Source organism: Hylobates moloch, unplaced genomic scaffold (genome assembly GCF_009828535.3).
Source record: "Hylobates moloch isolate HMO894 unplaced genomic scaffold, HMol_V3 SCAFFOLD_2, whole genome shotgun sequence".
Taxonomy (NCBI): Eukaryota; Metazoa; Chordata; class Mammalia; order Primates; family Hylobatidae; genus Hylobates; species Hylobates moloch.
Genome location: NW_026652277.1, coordinates 168210094 through 168232592, shown reverse-complemented (window position 1 = coordinate 168232592; position 22499 = coordinate 168210094). Strand labels below are relative to the sequence as shown.

The 22499-nt window shown below is 45.0% G+C and overlaps 1 protein-coding gene across 1 annotated transcript in view; it reads right to left on the bottom strand.

Annotated features, from left to right (window-relative positions):
* The window catches only part of IGF2R (insulin like growth factor 2 receptor), a 133928-nt gene that overhangs the window by 59943 nt on the left and 51486 nt on the right, over positions 1-22499 (bottom strand). The window contains exons 5-12 of the mRNA XM_032161901.2: positions 19635-19767; positions 17029-17158; positions 14714-14819; positions 11694-11856; positions 11300-11465; positions 9891-9994; positions 3747-3911; positions 950-1090 (exon numbers count right to left, since the gene is read on the bottom strand). Coding sequence (XP_032017792.1) covers positions 950-1090; positions 3747-3911; positions 9891-9994; positions 11300-11465; positions 11694-11856; positions 14714-14819; positions 17029-17158; positions 19635-19767 — 1108 coding nt within the window. The remainder of the gene's footprint in view (positions 1-949; positions 1091-3746; positions 3912-9890; positions 9995-11299; positions 11466-11693; positions 11857-14713; positions 14820-17028; positions 17159-19634; positions 19768-22499) is intronic.

Sequence of the window (22499 nt, the reverse complement as noted above, 5' to 3'; positions counted from 1 at the left end):
CAATGCTCTTCCAGGGCAAGAAAGACCAAATGGCTTGCAACATGCATCAGCGCCAACTACAAACTGACATTGTCCCCCACTGTCAGGGCTTCAGCTACCCCAAGACACAAAGTCTTTTGAAAGCACAGCCACACAGCCAAAGGGTGAGAATGTGTCTCATATCCAAAGCAGAAATTAACGAAACCTGTTTAGCAACCCAAGCAGGAGGCTGCTTACTTCTTGGTTCACTTGCTTTTTATTATAAAGGATTAAAACTCTGTTCCGAAGTCCTTCTTAGTAAAGACATGGACATGCCTGAACCTGCTTTTAAAGACACACCAGCAATTCTGAATACCGACATAATTCCTAAAATCCAACCGAGGCTCACAATTCCTTATTGAATGCTTTTAACAGATTCTCACTATTCTCATAGCCTGGCATTTTCAAAGTGAGTCATAAATGATAAAAATGAATGTGCTAAATACCTGTATCAAATAATTGAGAAGTCTCTGCATGACAGCTACGGGACCAAAACTGACAGCAAAAGAAGCAAAGCACGCAAGCCCCTCTTACACTAGGGCGACAGCTGAGATTACACTTCCCTTAAACCATAACTTTTGAACAATTCTAGGCAATAAAGTTGTTAAAAAATAAAATCACTTGTACACAAATACTGGCAATGTTATTCTTCAGGTTACAAACTAAAAAGATGACGTAGTATTTTCCACATGGTTCCTTCTGTTCCCAGTTACGGCTTTAGCCCACGTCAGGGAGCTCTAGCCAACTTCAGCATTCCAGAGTGCATCAAGCAGTTACTGACATTTGAGTTATGAATAAAAATTTTTTACCATCCTTCATGTGATTATAGAAAGAGGAGGCTTAGATGAACCACAGACAGATCTTCTAACTCATTCCAAACTGAATGCCCTAGAAAAGCATCACCTAGATCTTCCGTCCGGGCACAACTCACCCACTGCACACACTGCCGCGTCCTCGGGACACCCTCGTGCCTTGCCTTCCTGCAGCACTCTGTGACAGATATTAATGAAAAAATGCTTCTTCTCTGTTTCCGTCTGGCTGCCATCCACAGCTTCCCAATTCTGCTCTGGTTCTGTAACAAAACAAAAGTGTACTTTAGCCAAAAGCAATGCTGATTTCTGTGAGTCACAGAATAAAGGGTGATTAAGCCAAAGCTCAAAGCTCCCAAACCACTTCGTCACTCAATCCCCAGTGCTCACGTTTCTTGAACCCGGGCAGACTGAAAGCACAAAAATTCACCGAGATTCTCAGGTTTCTCATTTAATGTGACAGAAACAAACTACATCCCAATACTTCTTCAGAAGAGTAGGCCCAACTGGGGGACAGATAACTGAACGGCAAAATTCCCCCAAGCCCCACGGTATGAAATTAGAAACTGAAAACCCAAATCAAGAAGGCAGCCTGTGTCTTGGGACGCAGTAGGGTGGTACATCACTGCTAATACACCCCGCTCAACACCATTGTTAATACACCCAGCTCGGCCCCTGTGAAGGCCTGTGCAGCTAAAAGAAACCAGCAACCTCTTACACATCTGCAGACTGAGTGCAGGACGCAATGCATGCTACCACAGAAGACAAGCAAGGTATCACAGGTGGCCGCTGAACTCACCAGACTCGTGAGCTGGTCAGTGTGAGCAGACACTGATTAGGCACCTGCAGGAGGTGGGGGGCACCAGCTGAGTGTCACCAGCACAGCAAGCAAGGGCGAGGGCATCCACAAAAAGCAAACCACATGGCAAATGGTCGCTGAAGGAGTAACTTAGAAAGTGTGTCAAGGAGGAGGTAAAGATATAAAAATACACGCTCTCATTTGAAAATGCTCCCTTTGCAGGTTGGGTACTCGAGTTTGGAAGGCAAAAACCCCATGACTCATCAGTGGTGATACAGTACATTTGGAGAAGTACTTTCCAATGTCAACAGCCTAAAAGAAACCATACAAGACTGTGCATGTGAACGAGGACCTGCCCTAAACACCGGAAGTCTGGGGTGAAGCCAGGTGGGCTGTAAAGTCTTCAGGGACTTCTTCAAGCAGTAAGGAACGGTTTTAGCTCTCCCTCACAATTCACTCAGGGCTATCTATGCGCAAATGCCACGAAACACTGCAGATTCCAAGAGACCAGAGCTGTGTCAGGAAGTCTGTAGACTGAAAAATGTGTCTCTCCTTATCTCATAGATCCTAGATTGTCTCTTATACACAGTGATGTTTAAAAAAAAAAAAAAAAAGTTAACTTAAGGAATCTAACAGCACCACCCAGTTCACTGTAAAAAACCCAGGCCTGGAGAGCAGCTCACTCAAGCAAATGTGCTTGGCTGTGGCAACGCCAGTCCTCAGCCAGGTCTCCAACTCTGCAGCTAGAACTCTTTCCGCTTCACAGAAAACCAATGTCTTCACTAGCACACATGTGCCAGAATTAACCACGGCACCGTTCCCAGCAGCACACAGGGTGTTCAACCACAACAGCACTGCCAGCACTCCCTGCCCAGGCGGTTCACAGTGCAGCAGGTTCTCAAACACTCCACAAGAGGGATTCCTCTTTCTAAACTGGTATTTAGCAAACCAGGTGGGACTCAGAAGACAGGAGCAGCAGTGCTGTCACTGCTGGCAGTTTATTTTTCTTTAAAAAAAAAAACCAACACAAAAAAACAAGATACATGTGGAGAACGTGCAGGTTTGTTACATAGGTATACATGTGCCATGGTGGTTTGCTGCACCTACTGATCCATCCTCTAAGTTCCCTCCCCTCACCCCCAACCCTAAACAGGCCCTGCTGTGTGCTGTTCCCCTCTGTGCCCATGTGTTCTCAATGTTCAACTCCCACTTACGAGCAATAATATACTGCCAGCAGTTCTGTGACTGTTCTGGGTGGTAATTACATGAGGCAAGTCATTCTCTCTGCTTCAGGTCAGAGGCAACTGGCTTCTATACACCTAATTTGAGCTGCCAAGAGGGTAAAACCAGAAATCCCTCCCATCAGATGATCCCTGCTTGAGACTCCCATTCTTATTATTCCACCTGCTCTGTTTCCTGCTAAATTCCAAGCCCCGAAGGCAGGGATTGTGCTGTCAGGGGTGCTGCTGCCTCCTTGGCACCTCGTCCAGTGCCTGCTGTGCAACAGCAAGCTCAGCCTCGAGTACAAGCCCACTGCACACTTAGGCAGCGATGAATAGCGGCCCAAGGCGCACATCCATCTGCCTAAAGGATCCAAACAGAAGAACCCCAGGGGGCAGAGGCTGCAGATCCCACCTCAGAGATGGAAGAGAGGCAGTGTGTAAAGGCTGAAAACACAAGGTCAAAAGACAGCAACTGAGCTGCAGCTCCACTCTGTGGGCCTGAGAGTTCCTGCGTTAAGTGGGAATATGGCCTATGGGAAGGCTGTTATAAGAGAGAAAAAAAAAAACTTACAGGAAAAAAAAGCAAGCAAGCAAGCTTCTAAACAACACAGAGCACAAGGCCTGACACCCTGTAGGCGCAGGGGAGTTTCCACTCAACTACGATGAGCCCAAGGTAACCCGACCAGAAAACAATAATACGCTGGCCTCAAATTCAGTTATTTCATCTCCCAATCCAATGCTCCTTCTAATAATTCACACAGCCACATGAAAAAAGCGGGGGCGGGCTGTGACCCAGCCCACTGACAAAGCAAATAGTAACCGCATTTCCAAAAATACTCATGGGAAAATGTTCCATGAGCACGTGGACCGAGACCCACATGGCAAGGAGGGCAGTACCTGCGTGGCGGACCAGCGCGGACAGGTCGTAGCGCTTCTTCCCATCGGTGGCACCGCAGAGCAGGTCTTCCTTCTCCTTAACACAGGCATATGGCGTGTCCCATGTGAAGAAGTAGGTGCAGTCAACCTCCCCTGTGAATACAGGAGTTCCTTTCCCACCGTTACCTGCACGATTCAAGAGGAGAAATTTAAACTCTATACGTGACCAAAACTGAGAACAGCTAAGGAGCAAGGAAAAAACTGAAAAGGACCAATGCCAACTGACCAGTTAAAAAATTCAGGTCCAGATTTTTTTAGAGACCATGGGGGTCTGAGATGACAGAGGCTTATATTAAGCTTCAGATGCTTAACCCTAAGTCCTTGATGGCAGGCCGGCATGCCTTTCACCTTGGAAGACATTGACAGAAGGCTGAGTACAGCGCCTTCAAAGATAAGATTAAAAGGGCAGGCAGGAGGAATGCAAGAGCAGGGAGTGGGATCCTCTGCTCCCGGGCTGTGGTCAGCTCCCAGAGGCTCCTGAACATTTCTGGGTGACACTGGGGACTCACAGAAAGGAGGACAGAAATGGAGCTCTAGTTCCCTGTGCACTGCTGACTTAGTGATGCGACTGTGAACAAGACAAGTTCTCTGGGACTCATCCCTAAAGTAAAACAAGAGTGGAAACCATCTATAGTCAGTCGCTCCCAGCGAAAGCACATCAAGGTCCTATGACAGCCCCACAATGTTAGTGGCACACCTCCAAACAGTGCTGGCATTCTGTGGCTCCATCAGTGCACCTGTCTGTAACACCCTCCTGAAATCAAGCCTCTTCTTCCACCAAGAGTGAGCCACCCAGATTTCCCATTCATCAGCAGGCATAGTTCAGATCTAAGTCTGAAAACCAGCTCTTCACAGGCCACGTCCCCATCCCATGGACGCTGAGATTCAGAGGCTTTGCTGACTTGCTCCTTGCTGGAAATCCTATCCCTGCACCTTTCCAGCTAGGGGGCCATGGGCACAACACTCCTTTTCCCACCCCTGATGGTTTCATAATCCTTGTCTGAGCCTCCCACCATGTGATCTGCCTCCTTGGAGGTTTGGTATCATAAGCTATGTAATGATCTAAGAAAACAGGAAGTAAGATTCTGTACCAAGAGCAAATGATATTTCAATTGTAATTTCTACCCAATCTTTAATATTATCATCACTATAATTATAATACCAGCCACAGCAGTGAACCTGTACTGAGCACAATCTCAGCCAGGCACTGAGCTCAGCATCTCAGCTACATAAAGGCAAGCTGCAGAAAAACAGGCTCTGTTTAAGTACTTTCTTTATACAGTTACGAGCTGCATAACAACATTTGGTCAACAACGGACCGCATATAAAACGGTAGCCTCAAAAGATTATAATATCGTATTTTCACTGGACCTTTTCTATGTTTAGATATATTTAGATACTCAAATACTTACCGTTGTGTTACAACTGCATGCAGTATTCAGTACACTCACATGCTGTACACACTTGTAGCCCAGAAGCAACAGGCTACACCACATAGCTTAGGTGTGCAGCAGGCTATACCATCTAGGTGTGTGTTAAGTACACTCTATGATGTTCACACAATGACAAAATCGCCTAATGACACATTTCTCAGAACATATTCCTATTGTTAAGCAACACGACTATATTAATCTATTTGATCCTCAAAACCCCATGGCAAAGGTACAATTTTAGCACCATTTTGCAGATTTAGGGTGGCTAAATAATTTGCTTATGGTTTCATAACTAAAAACTAGGGCAGCTGGGAATCAGACCCTGAGGGTCTGGCCTCATTTATGCTCACAACCACAAGGCAAGATCTCCCCACTCTACTGTGGGGTTTTTTCTATTTTTCTTTTTTTCTTTGGTTTTCTCTCCTGTGTTTTTTGTTTGTTTAATTGGCTGATTTGCTTTGGTTTTTAATAAGTACACTAAGCCACTGTCTTTAAGGAATGCCTTCCACCTTCACCTCCTGGGCGCAGCTGACAACCGAGAGGCAGCTACCACAGCCAGGCCCCTGAGCTTGCCGGTCAACTAACTTAGCAACAGTGACGCGCCTCTGCCTCCCTCTCTTCATCCCGCCCACAAGGTTTCCACACAGTTTAATCCTACTAGATTCACATTTCACTACTGAAAAGGATTTGTATTCTGCAAACTGAAGAAAAACATGTAAGTTTACAAATAATTAAATACTACTACAAATCGTCCTAGTACTCGTCTGTACTTTTGAGCTGGTTTTGCATCTGAGACGTACTAATAATCTGCAGGCAGAGTCCATTTTGTGAATAACCATCGCTACGTACCTTACACGTATTGTTACTCAATTCCTCAAAGAATTTTAGCAGAACGTAAGCTGTGCTCCCCTCTCCCAAACCACTCGGGTTCATTTTTAAGCATGCTGGGCTTTGACTTCAGAAATCACTATTCATGAGGCCTGTGGTTTCTGTCCACTCATCAGCAACGTTGGGATTAGCTCTGCACAATCTCTCCCTCACTCACACAATCCCCAAGTTGCCAGTCTGGCTCCAAAGGCTCCAGTTTATTCTCCAGCACACCATTCTGTGTCCTCAGTCTCTCAATTCCAGCAGAAGGGGAAGGAGGGTTTTCAAATGGAACCAAGGAGCTCTCTGCCTAAGGAGGAGGCAGCAGCACCCATTTCTCTGTGGCAAAAACAATGCTACCTCTTACCCAACTAGTTTAATTTTTCCTCTAGACACATAGCTAAACTCCATTTCCCAGCCTCCCCTGCTATTCAGACTGGGCCAAGTGACTTATTTCTGACCTGGAAAAAACAAAACCAAATTGATGTTCCCATCCTACAGATGGCAGAAACACAGGATGGAAAAAGCGTAGGTCTCCAAATGACCCCAACCCCAAGGACTAGCACTGAACTGAGAAAATAAACCTTTAATGGGCTGAGCCACTTAAATTTGTGAGTAGTTTATTAGCCTATCCTAATGAATTCTGCTCTTCCAAAAAATTATCTAACATCTTTATTTAAAAGAATCACCAATAATAAAGCATCACTTTACAACAAACTAGATTTAAACAATTGGTAAAAAATATTATGACCAAAAGATGCACTTGCATCCTGAAAAGTACATGAACCTTAGATTCACATGCATAATTCCTAGAGATCCAACTTAAACCACACTTTTATTATATAGCCAATTAATACTCGTTCACCTTCAAAAATACATTACTACATCTATCTAATAAACAGAGTCTACCAAGGGATTTTCTCCAAAAACTCTAAGTTTAAATTCGAGCAAAATAAAAATGAACTAATTTTACAGTACATAGTTTGCTCTCAAAGTTTGGAGTGCTGAATTACAGAGCTGGAAGGAATTGTAAGTATTTTTTAATCCAACTCCTGCCTGAAAGCCAGCTCAAAACCCTCCCATAAAACACCTGACATCTCTCTGTCCAGGCTCCTTGTTACAATCATAATGAAAACAGCCTAGGAAAACACGGGTTTTTTAATATCAGGATGTCACTGTTAATTTTGTTAAGTACAGCGATGGTACTGAATTTACATAGAGGAATGTTCTTTCTTCGCATCAGGGTGGGGTGATATGAGCCATCAATGATGCATGGCTTACATGAAAAATCTGGCAAAACACCAATGGCTGTCAGAGTGGCAGGCATGTAAATTTTTGTTTTAATGTTCTATGTTTGAAAATTTTTATAATGAAAAGGAAAAATGGAGCTAGGGGAGGCCTTCACCCGTTTTGTCAAGCCTCAGCTCATCTGGGCTTTAGCTCTCTCTGGGCCCATGGTTTCATAACTAAAAACTAGTGCAGCTGGGAACCAAACCCAGAAGGTGTGGCCTCATTGACACTCATAACTACAAGGCAAGATCTCCCCACTCTACTGCAGGTCTTTTTTATTTTTTTCTATTTTTCTTTCTTTCTGCTCTTTGGTTTTTCTCTCCTGTGTTTTTTGTTTGGTTGGCAGCTCCTCAATGTCCACACCTCTTCCCTGTAAGTCTGAGACGATATAATGCCCTTCTCATATCCTGCTCATCCATTTCAATATTTTTGGACAATGATTCTGTCTTCCCAGCATCCCCAAATGAGATCAGCACACTCTCAAAGATCTCGGCCAAGTCATTAATAAAAAGCCCTGAACAGAACAGGCCAAAGGAGGTCATCACAAAGTTGGAGGGAGACTCATACCACAGCAGAGCAGCCCGAGCCAGCGGGAGATCAGGAGAGCCAGTTGGGGTGACCTGGGAGCCAGAACCAAGGTCGGGCATCGGAGGGGCTGGGCACATGGCGAAGATACAGGCTGCATCCCTAGGGACTGGGGACACTGAATAGGAGAGATGTGATTCAGGGTGCAGACGTGGCTAAGGAGGCTAGTAGCGCAGGTAGACTAGGAGGTGAGGGCGATGAGAGAATGATGGAGAAGCTGAGGGGTGCAGGGAGTGCTCAGACCAGATGGGAGGTGCATCCAGAGGCCACACTGATTTTCTCATTCACGAGTCAGATGTATGTCATACCCCTGCTGAAAATCCTTGGGACTTCACAGATTTCCAGATATAACCCAGCTCCTCTGCAGGACATACAGGTTTCTTATAATACTGCACACTCATCATTCCTGGGTCATCTTCAGCCACATTTCCCATACACGGCCTCTAACCTGCTCGCAGCTCCCCTGGTCCATGCCTTTGAATGTCTGGAGGCCCAGGCCCTACAGCCACCCCAACATGGGACCGGCATGCTCCTCAATGTAGCGTGGCTCAGGCAGCACTTCCTCCTCTCTTAACTGCTTACCCCTGTGCCCAGCCCAGACCCCAGCCAGCTGACCTCGGTGCCTCCCTCCTGGTAAAGGAGCGGAGCGATGACACTAAGCACTCGCTCTACTCTAGCAGCACTGCCCTGGACTTCCATCATCATGCTCTTTCTCTCTCGCTGCTGCTAGTCTGTGAACACCTAGACAGCCATCTATCTTCACAACACCCTCCAGCCTCATAGGGCCTAAGCAAATAGGTACTAAAAAAAGTGTGTATTGTGAAAGTAACAAAAGGGACCACAGATAGAACAAGGACAGCAATGGCAGACCTGTGAACAAGGGCACCCCAGGGGCAGGTGCCACAACAGCAGTTACTGGGGCATTTTGGGCTTGAAAGCCTTCCCAGTGGCAAGACCCTGGGCGGGTTCTTTGCCTGCTTGCTACGACGTTCGCAGGGGTGTGGTGCTACCAGGGCAGGGGTGCCTGACTCTCTCTCCCAACGCAGACCTGATCTCCGGAGGCTTCGAGAGTATGGTTCACATGTCCAGCTGCCTCTCCCTCATCCCACAGTGAATCCTGTAGCAACCCATCCTGTAACCAAGCCACCCAAAGCTCTGCTGTAGAAAAACACACAGAACACACAGAGGAAGCAAGGGCCAGAAAGACCCTCTGGGTTGGGTAGCACTTGGGCTGGACTCCTCTGAGCAGTGGTGGGATGCCCTGCAGGGTGCCTGGAGTCACAGCCTGGGGGTCAACAGATGGGGCAGGTCTCTGATGATGATGGAATCCCATCATCTCTCTACAGCTACAACTGTGTCTACAATTGTCAAGATATGGACAGCGGCACCGCTTTTTGAAATGCCAGTGCCTTGGTGACTCAAGGGTGCTTCTCATCACTCAGAGAAATGCATGCCTTCAGCTTTAATGCACCCAGTGACATTCTGCAATCCCCAGATCCAAACTCTACCACAGGGTCACTACTTTGCAAAAAGGATTATCTTGATACTTATTACATAAAAGAAGAGGTCACTCAATCAAAACTGGCAAGCCTTCCCACCCCTGCCGAATCTGTCCTTGCTGTAGTTTAGCGTGCACCAAAATTCAAGACGAAAACTTTCCCAACAAGCTCTGTGCTGGGCCCATTCCCAAAACAAACAGAGAACCAAGGAAAACGCAAACAGGATGTGTGTGTGTCCACTGGGGCAGTGGGGGTGGGGAAAGTGTTACTCCAACAGAAAAAACCCAGTCTGGGGGCTAGAGCTGGCCAGTCCAAAGGAGGGCATCTGACTCCTCCATTCAGTGTTCACTTCCAAGGGCACGCCTGTGCACACACACAAGCACATGCCCATGAATGGAAAGAGGAGGGGCTGAACTCCAGTGCACACTTACCTGCGGTTTTATTGCACTCAAAGTTTATGACGCTCATCCGCTGAAACCCTGAGCTGCATTCATCGCCTCCAAAATATATCAAGGTGAGGTCTCCATCCGAATATCTAGATTTTTGTGAATATACAGACAAATGTGTTTGGGAGAACCAAGAAAAAAACTTGAATCTTTTTAAATGTCTACATTAAGCCTTTTGCATAGCCTCATCACTACTGATCTAAAACAGCAAGCTCTCTAGCCAGCCAGGGAAAAATATCTACAGGAAATGAGTTCCAAATGTATGGGCTTGACATCGTCTCGCTTCAAAGTAGTAACTGGCTGGAAGAAAGTGCCGAAGGTTTTGCTGTGAGCATGAAGACTTCTCTTGTTCTCACTTTTAGATTTTGTACAAAATAAATAACGCCCAAGAATTAGACAGCCTTCTTAACAGCCACCATGAACACAGCCGTGCCTGAGGGGTCTTGGACAATACTGATCCTGAACAATTTGAAAGAAGCAAAAACAAAATATTTAAAATGCGGCTTCTCGGCAGATATTCCATGCTTTTTTAAAGCTCAAAGACCAGTTCTGGGGTTTTTGCAGTTTTCTATTCCTAATTTTTGAATCGTAATTGCCCCTAACACATTTTCAGAAAACTGCATCTTCATCCTGCTTTTATGAAGGTCAACTACCAAGTTAAGGGTCAAAAGAAATGTGCTGAATGCATTTTTTCAGTTGTTTAAAATTTTCTGTAATGCTGATGGTGCTTCAGATTCTCAAACTGCCAGAGAAAAATTAAAACTCCTTAAAAACAAATTTTAAAATAAAAAAGCCCTATCAACTGTAAACTCATTAAATACTTTTCCTACAGTAGGTTCCGTACAAACAGCAAGTTTATAAAGTGAACGGTTCTAACAGAAGCATTCTCACTCTAAAGCCAGGAAAAACATTTGATTAGTGACAAATGGCAACTTGCCGAAGTCTACTAGGAAGGAATGCTGGTGTAACTGATTCCTGTACCTTATGGAAAATGGAAAGAGGAAGAAAAGGAGGAGAGGGAGTTATGTTTCACAAGAATACACACAATGCACTTGAAAATTATGCAGGCCAGGTCCCACGGCACATGCCTCTAATCCATGCACTTTGGGAGGCCAACGTGGGAGGATCACTGAGGCAAGGACTTCAAGATCAGTGTGGGCAACACGGCAAAACTCCATGTCTACAAAAACTACAGAAACTAGCCAGGCATGGTGGTGCATGCCTGTAGTCCCAGCTACTCGGGAGGCTGAGGTGGGAGAATTACTTGAGGCAGGGAAGTCAAGGCTGCAATGCACCGAGATTGCACCACTGCAGTCTAGCCTGGGCACCAGAGTGCAACCCTGTCTCAAGAAACACAAAGAGAAAGGAAAATCACACAGAGGTTGTTGACGTACCGGAGGGTCTGATTCTGGTATCTTCCTGCTGCTCTGACTTGAGAGGTATCGCTCTTTTTCACTTGGCAAACTGCAGCTTGTTTTTTATTACAGAACTGTATTTCAGTTTCTCCACAGACGTTCAAATAAAACCAATATTCTTTTCCATCTGAAATATAGGATGAACCTAAAAACAGGGAAATTAACAGGAAGAGGCTTGTTTTATATGAATAGGTATTAGAAGATTACAGTCTTACTTAGTCAAACCTGAATCCTATTTCTGAAACACCAGCCCAAACTACAGCTCTCTCCAACCCAGGAGCATGCATGGACTGACTTGGCCCCTACTGTCCCGTTCCCTCTCTCGATCCCCTTCTTCCTAAGTAGCGCCAGGAGGCAGAAGGTGCCTGCTTACCTCTGCTCTGGGCAAGTGGTGTGAGGTCTATGGAGACATCCTGCTGCTCGCCGCTCAGAGAACAAGTTTTACTTTCCAGGTAATCTCTGTGACAGGCATACTCAGTAATCCACTCAATTTCATAGCGGCAGTTGGATTTAGCAGTGAGTTTGGGAATGGTGCCCTATCGGGAACAATGTGAAAGAAGCAAAATAAAAAATGTTTCATGCGGCTTAATGCAGATTTTCCACACTTATGAAAAGCTCAAAGACAGGTTGTTAGGTTTCTACATTTTGCTGTTTCTGTTTTTTGAATCATAATTGCCTCTAACACATTAAGATTATTTGACTTATAACAACTCAGTAGTTACTTTTAATTTTTTTCTAAACTGTTATTTTTATTTTCCATTTGACTCGTAACACCTTTTTACACTCTATTCCCTTTCTAGTCTGGTCACCTTCAGAGAGACACTCAAGCTTCGGCCAGCGAGCACCTGGACTCAGTGGCACCTGGCAATCACTAAGACGTTGGAAAGCGCTAACAGGCCATGCAGGGTACATGGTCCATTCACCATTTTCCATGAGGTGCTCAACTGGAGTGGTGCAACCCCGACACTGACTGAACATCATCACATACGTGCACATCCAGGGGCACAGTCCACAACCCCTTTGGGATCCTGGGCACCACCGTATGTGTACCCACACCTGCTCCTGGGTGAAGCCAGGACACCACCCAGACACAAACCCGCTTCTGCCACTGTGTTGCTTCTACAGAGCGGGAGCTCCACCATTCATCTTTGATGTGAGCCATGAAAGGGATTGATGGGGTCCCTGCTCACCAGGAATGTCACTGCCAGCTTTTTAATCATCGTTGGGAGACACGTCTTACTGGGCTTAGCACCGGGCATAGCAGTGCTGCTTCCCAGCATCATTCATCCCATAAATGCTCACTGAGCACCTGCTACACGCCAGGCACTAGGTGCCAGGTTTACAAACAGGTCGCACACAATTAGTAAATTGCAGAGTTGCAGGCCCAACCCTCTTCTGTCTGACTCATAATCGATGCTTCTGCCCACGTGGCTCGGTGTAGTCTGACACATGGTGATGCAGACCCCAGGGCTCCATAAGAGAAGCCAGGCACAGAAAGCCACACAGTGTAGGATTCCCCTGACATAAAACATCCAAAAAAAGGCCAATCCGCAGAGACAGGAAGAAGGTAGACAGTCGCCAGGGCTTGCTTGGGGTGTGAATGGGAAGAGACTGCTAATGGGCAGGAGGTTTCTTTTTGGGGTGATGGAAATGCAAAATTAGATTGTGATGATGATTGCACAGTTCTAAAAAAAAAATACTAATAACCACTGAATTGTACTTAAAAAAAAAACTGAACTTTATAGTATGTAAGCCCAACAAATAAATAAAGCATTTTTAAAAAGATCTATATGACAAGGTGAGTGTTTACTAAATACCAGCTCCTAAAATCATTCAATGAGCAAATGTAAATGCTTAAACAAACCTCCCAAGTATTACAGTGTCCAAGCACATGTCACACAAGGTCTGCCCAGTGAACAGTTAAGCTTGAAAAGAAACCTGGCTGGCACGGTGGCTCACACCTGTAATACCAGCACTGCGGGAGGCCGAGGTGGGCAGATCACTTGAGCCCGGGAGTTCAAGACCAGCCTGGGCAACATAGCAAAGCCCTGTCTCTACTAAAAATACAAAAATTAGCCAGGCGTGGTGGCACACGCCTGTAGTCCCAGCTACTCAGAAGCCTGAAGTGGGAGGATTGCTTGAACTGCGGCGGCGGAGACTGTAGTGAAGTGAGATCGTGGCACTGCACTCCAGCCTGGGCGACAGAGTGAGACCCTATCTTTAAAAAAAAAAGAGGGAACCTGTTGCTCCACTAATAACAAATCAGCCTCTTCTTCTAACACCAAGAAATGCCTCATACCCCTTCAAAGAAAAAGGAGGAAAACTCCCAATTCTCTTGATTCTCATAGTGTAAAATGATTCTTACCAAACATAGACTAAAAAGGGAAAACACTAAAACCACTACCGCCTGAGAACATCTCACTGGGCTTAAAAGATTTCAACTCACATCTGTAGGTACAAATGAAAAGTGTGAATAAATATTCCTCCCTATTCATATTCACAACAAACATCAGACACTCCGGCCTTCGTTCAGCTGACAGCACCTGGATGTGGAAGTCTGGGGACTGAAAGTGGAAAGCTGAGCCCTGCACTGTTTCCATATCCCACACACACCAGGCCAGCTGCCAGCCTGACGTCAGAGCAAATTCCACATTTGCTTGGGGGAAGGGGAGTGTGGTTCTCTGGCAAAAGAATTCAGCCCCTCCCTACTTCACCCTATTACTAAGAAGGCAGAAAGAAACTAAAGGAAAGCCCTGCCCTACCCATTCCTCCCTGGGGGATGCCTCCTTTCCATCAGCACCTGCCCTTGGTTAGAACACTTGCAGGCGCTAGGCACTCAAGGACAAGTAAGTCTCAGCAGCCACATTCGAAGAGTTTATAGCTGCGCTGGAGATTTCATCAACAGCAGAGTGCACAGCAATAAGTTGGCCTGTGATGAGAAAGAGGGGGGAAGGCATGGGTGGGGGTTTAGGGGCAGACTGGGAAGAGAGAGGGAGGGAAATGCTTCTCATAAGAAATCACAGGCTTGAAATTATACTTCGTTTTTCCACTATTCACTAAAACAATCCAACTACCAAAAAAAAAAATCTGTCCATGAACTGCTTAAAATAATCTCACAGAGACTAGAACAAAACACCATCCCATTGTATGTGGAGGCCCCTCTGGGTTGCTGTAAAAAAGCAAAAGGCAAAATGCAAACAGCTCTCCCTGAGTGAGCTGCATGTCACAGAAGCTATCCCAGGAAGCTTGTCTCCTGAGAGCCCACCAGTGCCTCGGTCATGGCTCCCAGCTTCCTGCATCCAGGCCCACCCTGCCCCAAGCCCAGAAACACGTTCGCATGGGCAACCCAGGCTAATGTGCGCCACATTAGTCATCAGGAGACGAGTCACTTACCTCTCTCCGCTCCGACGGGCAAACAAACGTAATAGTCACTGCGGGGCTGTGACCGTCACAAAAGTCTAGCTTTCCTGCCTCTTCTCTCATGTAACTCAGGACAAGCCTGGGAGAGCCACATTGAGAAAAGAGTATTACAAAAGTATAAAGTACATCCAAATTCATATGTTGCCCTGAGCACTCAGCACATTCACTTGGGGGGAGAGGGTAACAGAAGAAATATTAAAATATAAAAGAAGCCATGGTATAAAATGACTTCATTTCATTTCCATTTGAAAAAAAGTAAACTCCAGTGAGTGTTATTTTGTTAAAAAATCAAATATATAAAGTGACCAGCATATAAATTTGATATATTAAGAAAACCTGGCTGGGCGCGGTGGCTCACGCCTGTAATCCCAGCATTCTGGGAGACCAAGGTGGTGGATCACCTGAGTGATCCAGACTACCCTGGCCAACGCAGCGAAACCCCATCTCTACTAAAACTACAAAAACTAGCTGGGCATGGTAGTGCGCCTCTAGTCCCAGCTACTGAGGAGGCTGAGGCAGGAGAATCGCTTGAACAGGGAGGCGGAGGTTGCAGTGAACCGAAATCACGCCACTGCACTCCAGCCTACGTGACAGAGCAAGACTCCATCTTAAAAACAAAAACAAAAACAAAAAGAAAACCTGTTTGGTCTGCTTCATGTCCTAGAATAAGGAAAGAAAAAAGGAACAAAAAAATTATTTTTTAAAAAAAAGGAAGAAACACCATTTGACTAAAATAAACAAGCAAAAAACTGTTGTAAATGAGATAACAAAATTTTTTTAAAAAAAGCAGACAAGCAGGCCAAGCGCATTTTTGCCCACAAGACTAGTCAATCATTTCCTCTTTATACAACAAATTCTAGGTGCCAGCCAAAAGTTTTGTTTTGTCTTAACCCCACAGCACCTGCCCAGCAGTTACTGAACTGCGGTTCTCTTCCACCACCCAAACCCCATCCAACACGGCCCCCACCACCAGGGTTTACTGCACTCAGTGTGGAATGGGCCCAGTGCCCCTGGCTGCCTGCTAGAGAACAGCTGATCACAGATGACCTGCCTTTTCCCACGAGAGAAGCTCACGCTTTTGCTCAGTGTCCTGCATGTTACTAAAACGTCACACAAACTCATTCGTATTAAGAATTACCAATGTGTCACTTAAAGACTCTGTTATGGACTGAACTGTTTCCCCTCAAAATTTGTATGTTGAAGGCCTAAGCCATAGCTCAGCATGTGACTGTATTTGGAGACAGGGACTTTAAAGAGATGAACAAGGAAAAAGGAGGTCATGTGAGTAGGCCTTAATCCAAAAAATCACTGGTGTCCTTATCAGAAGAGGAGATTCGGACACAGACCCCCCAGAGGGAAGGCCATGTGAAGACACAGAAAGAAACGGCCAGCTAACGAGCCAAGGAGAGAGGCCTCAGAACAAACCAGCCCTGGTGACACCTTCTTCAGACGTGCAGCCTCTAGACTGTGTAGGAAATACATTTCTGTGGTTTAAGCTACCCAGCCTATCATATTTTCTTATGGCAGCCTGAGCAAACTAATACAGACACACACATAGAAAATTCCAAACATTTTTCCCCTCAGGTTACGCTCGAGTTTTTTCTTTGGACAGAGTGTCATTATAATTGCACATGCTCCCTACAACCACCCAGACATGCCACAAGCTCCAAACTAGAGCAAGCACAACAAGGTGTCTATAAAAGGCCTCTAAATGGGGAGAAAATGTGAATCCTTGATCTAAGTTCAGGATATGGTCATGTGCAACACACTAGAGCAATGTATATGTCTGCCAAGGCAAGATACAAAGGCAGTACAAGAGCATATGTACACAGCACAAACATTATAAGGAACACCATTCCCCACTGGGAACCAAGGACCCTGTCACGTCCCAGTGAAGGTCACCAGCAAACTGTCCCTCCTCTCTTGCCCTCCCAAGACAAGAACACAATGGACACAACATCAATTTCATGGATGCCACAGAATGAAAAATACCAGATGGCACCTTAAGATAGGCATGATTTCATGAGGCAAATACAGGTATGTACTATGGACTGGATCATGAGATATATTTTTACTGCTGTAAGAGAAACAGTTGATTAGAAAGTAGACAAGCACACTAGACTATGTGACTCACAGCAATGACCAACAATCTTACAAGCACATGTGAAGCAGTAACGCTGCAGGGACTATCCCAAGCCCTGCTGAAAAAGGATGTTCCTGCAGCTCCCTGAAAGTCAGGTCCTTGCTGGAGATTAAAAATGCCAACAGCATCGGAGGCCTCGACTGACCTGTCCTTGCGCACCAACTTCAGTCCCTCCTGGGGCTGGCCAACATCAAATGCCTGGTCTCCTCTTACCAGGCAGGCGGCAGTGCCGGGGGGACAGGCCCGCAGTTGTGAACCTGGGTCTCGTAGTGTGTCTGAAAATCATGTATTACATTAAATCAGATTAGGTGTCAGGAGTGATAATCACACATACCCTTAGATCCAGGGTCCCTTTAAATACATTATTGAATTCCTAAAACTCTCCCTAAGTAACTATTCTGAAACCTTGGGCAAGCCATTAACCCTCTGCAAACAAAGCTCAGGATGAAGGAATGTAAAGTACTGGCTCTGCACTGGTACATAAGAGGTGCACAGGAAACAGGCGATGATGTTATCTGTAATTAAGAAATTTACCCATCCTCTGCTTGAGGTACAACAAAATTAGCATTATCTCCTTTCAAGCTACAGAGACTAGAAAATGCAGGTACTCCACAGATGACTGGAACAATTAGGAGATTAGTGGAAAGAACCCACAGCTCTGGGTTCAAATCCTAAATTGACCACTTACTATGTCTACAACGTTGGTCTAACTACAAAACTATCCAATTGCCAGTGTGCTACTGCACAGGTTTAGGGGAGGATTAAGGATGAAAACATACCCAGAATATGTCCAGAACATCACGCAGGCGTTAGAGGTTGCCAGTAGCAACAGCTATGACTACGGCCGGGTTGCTCTTTACCATTCATTTCCATGACCATGACTCAATACCTTACACAGTATACTTTGGGATTTATTTTACTATCTATCTTTTCTCCTAACTAAAGCTCCAGGAAAACAGGAACTGTGGTAAGTTCAGTGCTATAATCCAGTGCCTAGATTAGTGCCTAGCACACGGAGGGATTCAAACAACCCTTCTCCCACGAATGAGCGAGTGAATAATCTTACCTCCCTTAAGTTTTACCTGCCTTATCAATCAAAGATGGGGAGGGTTATCTACCTTTGCACCAGCTAGTGAAGAGGTAAGCAAACCTTTAACTCTCAAGCCTTCCAAACAATTAAGAAATTATGTGGAATTATGAAATTTCACAAAAGGATTGCTTTGTTCCACCTATAGTATCTGCTGTGCCATAGGCTCCTTGCCCTCATGGGGACTCAACGTAAGACAATCCACTTGGTATACCAAAGGCAGAATATACGGCAAGCACCCTGAGGATGCAAGGAGGCAGGCACGTGGTGGCAAGTCCGAAACTATCCAAGAGGTTTTGAGGGTCACATTCAATCTTGGTTTGAGACTTGGGGCAATTTCCTGGGAATGGAGAATGTCTGAGTAAAAACTAGGGCACCTCTACTGTGAATCAACGTCATTCAAGCTCCACTCAAATTGCCAGTAAATTGGAAAGAAAAACCTTGTAGGAAAATACTCAGCAAATTCAGATGATCTGTAAAATGTTAAGAGACCAGAAACCTAAATGTTTTCCAAATCAAAATAGCATATTATTACAGAATTCAATAATCTACAACTCATCAACTTCATAACCAAACTTGAGTTACAGACTCATTTAAGACAAAGACTGTATTAGTCTTTTTCCAAAAAATCAATAAAGGTTATCCTTGGAGAACAAAAGAAAGATGTAATACTCTAACACACACACACACAAAAATCTAGTTATCATTGGTTACTTTTGGTGAGCCCTGAATGGGGTATATTTACTGTTTTTAACTGTTTAGAAATAATACACAAACAAGATAGTACATAAGGTATATATACAATTTAAAGAATAATCATAAATTAATACTCATCTACTATCCAGCAATACTTCCATGTATTGAGTTTATTTTTTAAAATTTTCTGCAAACTTTTCTAAGGGCAAAGCATTATGTACTATTTGAGAAATAAAAAACAAAGAAAAACACTAAAAATGACCTTTTGATTAGTTAATCACCAGCAGAATTTACTCATGGCTAGCACTGCAGAAAGACAAGTCCTGGCCTACAGGACTAACAATTCATAGCCCTGAGGGAAACATCAAGCTGGGTTTTAGAAACCTGGCTTAGTTAAACCAGCTGAAGGCTAGTCAAAGACTTAGTAAAACTTTTCATGGCCCTTTTTAGATAAAGACCATTTATTTACGGTCTTTAGTTAATTTATCAAAGATTCTAAAGCTTAAGCTAAAGCTTCTCACACCAGTTCTGGAAAGTACAGAGAAAGGAACAAGTCAGCTTGGGCCAAATATGCATCCCAACCAAGTACGCAAGTCCTTGATCATCCCTTTTTCTTTTTTACCCAGCCCGTAACTCAGAGCCAAGGGATTCAGGCACACACAGAGAACAAGACCGACCCTCACTACTGTAGAATTCCGAAACCCAAGGTGTCTGGCCGAGAGAACACCCACATGGAATGGACCAACAGTTTGGATGGAATCTGCAGGGGTTGAGGAGGAGGCATGGAATCTACTAGGGGAGAAGAGGTGGGTTGTGCAAATAGAACATTTTTTGGGACAAAAGCTTTATTAGAGGGCCTAATCAGAAACATGGATGTGCAAACAGAAATAAAGGTAGAAAGGCAAAGATATTGAAGCCATAGAAGAAATCCCTCACCACCACCCGCTCAGCCCCACAAAGATTCATACCTATGTCTCTACAAACATTGATGAATAGAGAAGTGTCTGGATCGGAGTCATCCACCAAGTAGGCACCACTAAGCTTGATCAGAGGATTGAGATCATGCTTCCTCAACTCTTCATCAAACACATAGCACGGCACCTGGAAGGAAGAGCAAAGTGAGTCTTCAATATACATCTTGGTCAATCAGAAAAGCTTATGACCGATGTCACCCAACACTGCTCTCCATTCCTTAGGGACTATCACGCTATGGTGTCCCCTAATAACAAAAGAACTCAGGCAAAGGTCAATAAACGTCTTGGCTCCTCTGCGTTCTTTTCGGTATCTCTTCTCTCTTACATGAGGACTGTTCTGCAATCATCTCCTCTCACTTTACATCGCCAGGTTTTCCCTCTCCACTGGATCGTTCCCCTCAGCATGCCATGAGATCTACCACCTCACAAACATCCTTCCTGGTCCCTACATTCCCCTAGCTACCATCTCACATCTCTGCAACTCAGAGCAAAATTCCTTCAACTGTCCCTACACATCTTCTCCTCTTCCTACCTTCCATTCTCTATTGAACACAGTCACATCAGCTTGCTGTCTCCCACTCCATCAAAACACCGCTTACCAGGTCACCCACAACATCTCTGCTGACACATCCAGCACTCGTGTCCTAGCCTTCCCGTTACATGGTCTCTTGTGGCACTGGATGCTACTGATCATTCCCCACCTCGTGAAACCCCTTCTCCTGTGGCTTGCATCTACAGGCTCCTGGTGTTCTTCTGCCCCACTTCCAGCTCTTTTTCAGCCTCCTGGAAACACCTCTCACCTTCCCTCTAACTGACTCTCAATGCAGAGGTGTGCCACAGCTTACTGAGCGGCCCTCTTTCCTGTCTACACCCAATCCCTTGGTGACCTCGTGCATGGTTGTAAATGTCTGCCAATGACTCCCAAATTCATGTCTCTAGCCTTGACCTTTCCACAGAACTGCAGGCTTACACAGCCAACAATAGCAGAAGCTATGTTTATAAGCACAGACTCGAAGCAGAACGCTTGGGGTTCAAACTCTGGCATGAACACTTTGCATGACCATGAATGAAGTTAACGTCCATGCCTCAGTTTCCCATGTGCATACTGGAATAATGACAGTTATTCCCTCACGGGGCTGCTGTAAGGCCTGAGTGAGCTAATGTATGTGAAGCTTGGGGTACAGCTCCTGGCAGGTTGGCATAAGCATTATTTACTGCTGTTGTTTATTATCATCACTTGGATACACAGAACCATCTCAAATTTCATGTATTTAAAATAAGCCTTTGATTTCTCCCCCAAAACCTACTGTTACCCCAGTGTTCCTCATCTCGACAAATGGCACCATCATTCAACCAGTTGCTTAGGCCAAAACCTTAAGGTCCCCCGTACTACTGCCAAATTCTCTCACAGTCTATATCCAACCATCGGCAAGTCCTGCCAGCTCTCCCTTCAGACTAAATCCTGGATCCACTCCCTTCTTATCACCTCCACCATCGCCACCCTGTCCAAGCCACCATAATCTCTTGCCTGCAACAGTATCTTAACTGGCCTCCCAATTCCAGCTTCAATGCCCTACTACCTCAGCCCATGTCTCCACAAGCACAGGATTAGCACTTTAGAATTAAATCAGGCCACACCTCCCCCTGTTCAAAGCAGCTTCCCATTACACTGAGAAGGAAATTCAAACTCCTTCATGACACCGCCCTCACCTACCACTCTCCTCACTCCACGTAGCCACACTCACCTCTTGATGCAATTCTGCCCTCCTGAAACTCAAAAGTCCTCTCTACCTGAGATGTGCTTACCCAAATATACACATGGCTCTTTCCCTCACTTCATTCAGGTCTCTGATGAAACATCACCCTTAGTAAGGCCTCTTCTGACACCTTTACCTAAAACAGCATTCTCCACCTCTCTCTGTCTCCCGTACTCAGCCTCACTTTTGTTCACAGCACTGTGATGTATGATACTAGGTACTGCCATCTGTTGACGTTTGTCATTTTCCCCCCACTATAATAGGGGCCCCTTGAGGTCAAGGGTTTGTCACTGCGGGCTAAAGATGATGCCTAGAACATAGTGGGAGCTCAGTAAATATTTGTTCCATATTTGTTCCATAAACTGTGAAGATGAGTTCCTCCTGTGGGTATTTCAATCCATCCTTACTTGGTTCTAATTTATGACCAGTCTCTCATACCTATGAACTAATGGTCTTTTTATTTTAAAAAACATCGAGAAACCCCATTGTTAGAGTTGGCAAGACCCTGCGCTTTAAGGGGGTGCCTCTTTGTTTTATATAGATTTAGGAGGACCAAGTGCAGTTGTATTACATGGATATTGCAGTGATGAGGTCTGTGCTTTTAGTGTAACCAGCACTGGAATACTGTACATTGTACCCATTAGGAAATTTCTCATTTCTCAACCCTCACTGCCCTCCCACCCTCTCACCTTTCTGAAGCTCCAACATTTATTATTCCAGTCTCTATGTCCATTTGTATGTATTATTTACTTCCCACTTATAAGTAGAATATGTGGTGTCTGACTAAGTTATTTCACTCAAGATAATGGCCTCAAGTTCCATCAATATTACTCCAAAACATAGGATTTCATTCTGTATTATGGCTGAGTGGTATTCCATGATATGTGTGTGTGTGTGTGTGTGTGTGTGTGTGTGTGTGTGTGTTCTTTACCTAGTCATCCGTCGGTGGGCACTTAACGTTTATTCCGTATCTTTGCTACTGTGAATACTGCCACAATAAACAGACGAGTGCAGGTATCTTTTTGATATACAGATTTCTTTTACTTTGCATAGATACCCAGTAGTGAGATTGCTGGGTCAAACGGTAGTTCCATTTTTAGTT